Source organism: Rattus rattus, chromosome X, assembly GCF_011064425.1.
Source record: "Rattus rattus isolate New Zealand chromosome X, Rrattus_CSIRO_v1, whole genome shotgun sequence".
Lineage (NCBI taxonomy): Eukaryota > Metazoa > Chordata > Mammalia > Rodentia > Muridae > Rattus > Rattus rattus.
The window spans coordinates 27,139,643-27,141,691 of NC_046172.1; the positions used below are offsets into that span (position 1 = coordinate 27,139,643).

The 2,049-nt window shown below is 39.6% G+C and overlaps 1 protein-coding gene across 1 annotated transcript; it reads right to left on the reverse strand.

Moving 5' to 3' along the window:
* Positions 1-465: 465 nt before the first annotated feature.
* On the reverse strand, positions 466-1,368 carry LOC116889083 (F-actin-capping protein subunit alpha-1-like). Its single transcript, XM_032890259.1, has one exon. It carries the CDS (start codon positions 1,366-1,368, stop codon positions 466-468), a length of 903 nt encoding a protein of 300 aa, XP_032746150.1.
* Positions 1,369-2,049: the final 681 nt, after the last annotated feature.

Sequence of the window (2,049 nt, forward strand, 5' to 3'; positions counted from 1 at the left end):
GGGAAATCCTTGTGGGGGCAGCAGGAGTGCAGGGGTTGCTGGGAGGAGGTATGGGATGTGAAACCCCCCGGGGGGGGGTGACTGGGAGGTGAATAAAATCTGGAGTGTAAAAATAAAGAAATATAATTTTAAAAAAAGAAAAAAGTTTTACATCATGCTTAGAAAAAAATAAAATACCCAGTTATAATAGAAAGACATTTCCTGGGAGATTTTTTCACTTGGTTTTATTCCCATTTGTGAGTGACAGAGGTGTTTGATTCAACAAGAATTTGTGACATAGGCACTTGATTCAGCAAGGCAGAAAATACATGAATTAGTCAAAAGAGTGTTATAGGTTCAGCAATATCCCTTGAAGTTAACGTTCTTATAATATCCCTTGAAGTTAACGTTCTTATAAGTCACTCTCATATTTATTTTATGAGCAAAGCCTGTTGAATCCTTTATGCCCACACATACCAGAGACTGCTATAATGGGCTATTAAACATGTTTAAACTTGGCGTCTTTGCAGATCTTATCTTGAGTTCTTTAGAGATCTTGTAGTTAAGTATTTTGTTCCAGTCGACTTTGTGGTAGGTAATTGGAAGCTGTCTGCGCAAGGCTTTAAATGTTGTATGTGATATTGTGCGGTAGTTTTCATTAAATGCTGCCTGATACCCGTTTTCTACCTTTTCGATGACCTTAATAAACACCTTCGCAGTTTGATCTTCACTGAAAACAGTTAATGACTCTTGTATATCTTTATGGACAACTAGCTGAATATTTCCATTTTCATAATAATGAACTTGAGACTTGAGCATTCCAATTACCTGTGCTGTAGGTGGTGTGATGGTTAACTTCCACTGTGATCTCCAGCATCCATTCCAGAATTTCTGGGGCTGAAACTGGTGGCTTTCAATACATGCAATAATGGTCTTTTTCCCATTTATAATTTTACCGTAAACAGTACTAAAGCCAGTAGAATAATTCTGTTTCATATAGGCTCTTAAAGCCCTATCACAGGAATCTCGTAAATATGTTAAATTTTGTTCTGTAAGCCGTAGCTGCGGATCACGTGCTATTTTTGTTAAGTGATCAAACTTAAAAGAAATTCTGTTTCTTGGATCTAAAAATCGGTTGTTACCTAGGTACCCGTGCTCTGTAACTAAAACATGATCTTCATACCCTTCTACCTTCACGGGTATGAACTGATCCATGTTATATTGAGCAATTGCTTGTCCCATCCTTTTCCTGAGGAGATCATCATTGTTAACCAGCAACCGAATATCACAGAATACTTCCTTAAACTCCCCTGGAGGTGCTTGGGTGATGAATTTTGAAGCTAGGTATACCTTCTTCTCATCAGATGCTCTACCTTTGCGGTTGGCCATGTTGTCTTCTCACATTCACTCAGTTTTCAAAGTATTACATGCTTCTTCTCCCTGCCTGGGGAATAGATACCTTTAGAAAGTATTTCTTCTGCTATGGATTGTCTGAGATTTGCATCACACTTGGTGCCATTTGTCTGTGTCACCCACCACTAAGCTTAATCATTCTAGTTAAGATACTAAAAGACTAGGTAGCACCAGAAGCCTGTGTCTTGCTTTTCTAGTCTCAGTCTTACTAATTCTTGGGCAGGACCTCCCCCCTCTTATTGAGGCTCTAACTGTGAAGAGGAAAGCACTCCCCTGCTCTGGGGTGAGCAGGGTGAACTATGTACCTCCAGGGAATTGCCTTTACAAAGACAACTTCTGTTCCACTAAACAGTCACATTGGCATCACTGCAACAGTTGTTGTTTGGCAAGTCTTCTTTAATTTGGGAACACAAGCCCTAAAAGGAATAGATAAAGATAATGCCATTACTATTCACCTAATTGTCCAGGAAACCACTGCTGCTAACTTTAGTTAGAACACCTACACAATGAGAAACAAGACACCCACCTGGTGATAAACAGGGCATCTACCTGATGGGTTAAGTAGGATACCTCTGTGATGGGTAGAGTAGGACATCTAAATGATGGATAGAGCAGGACACCTACCTTATGGTTAAGAGGTATAAAGGTCAAGCTCCA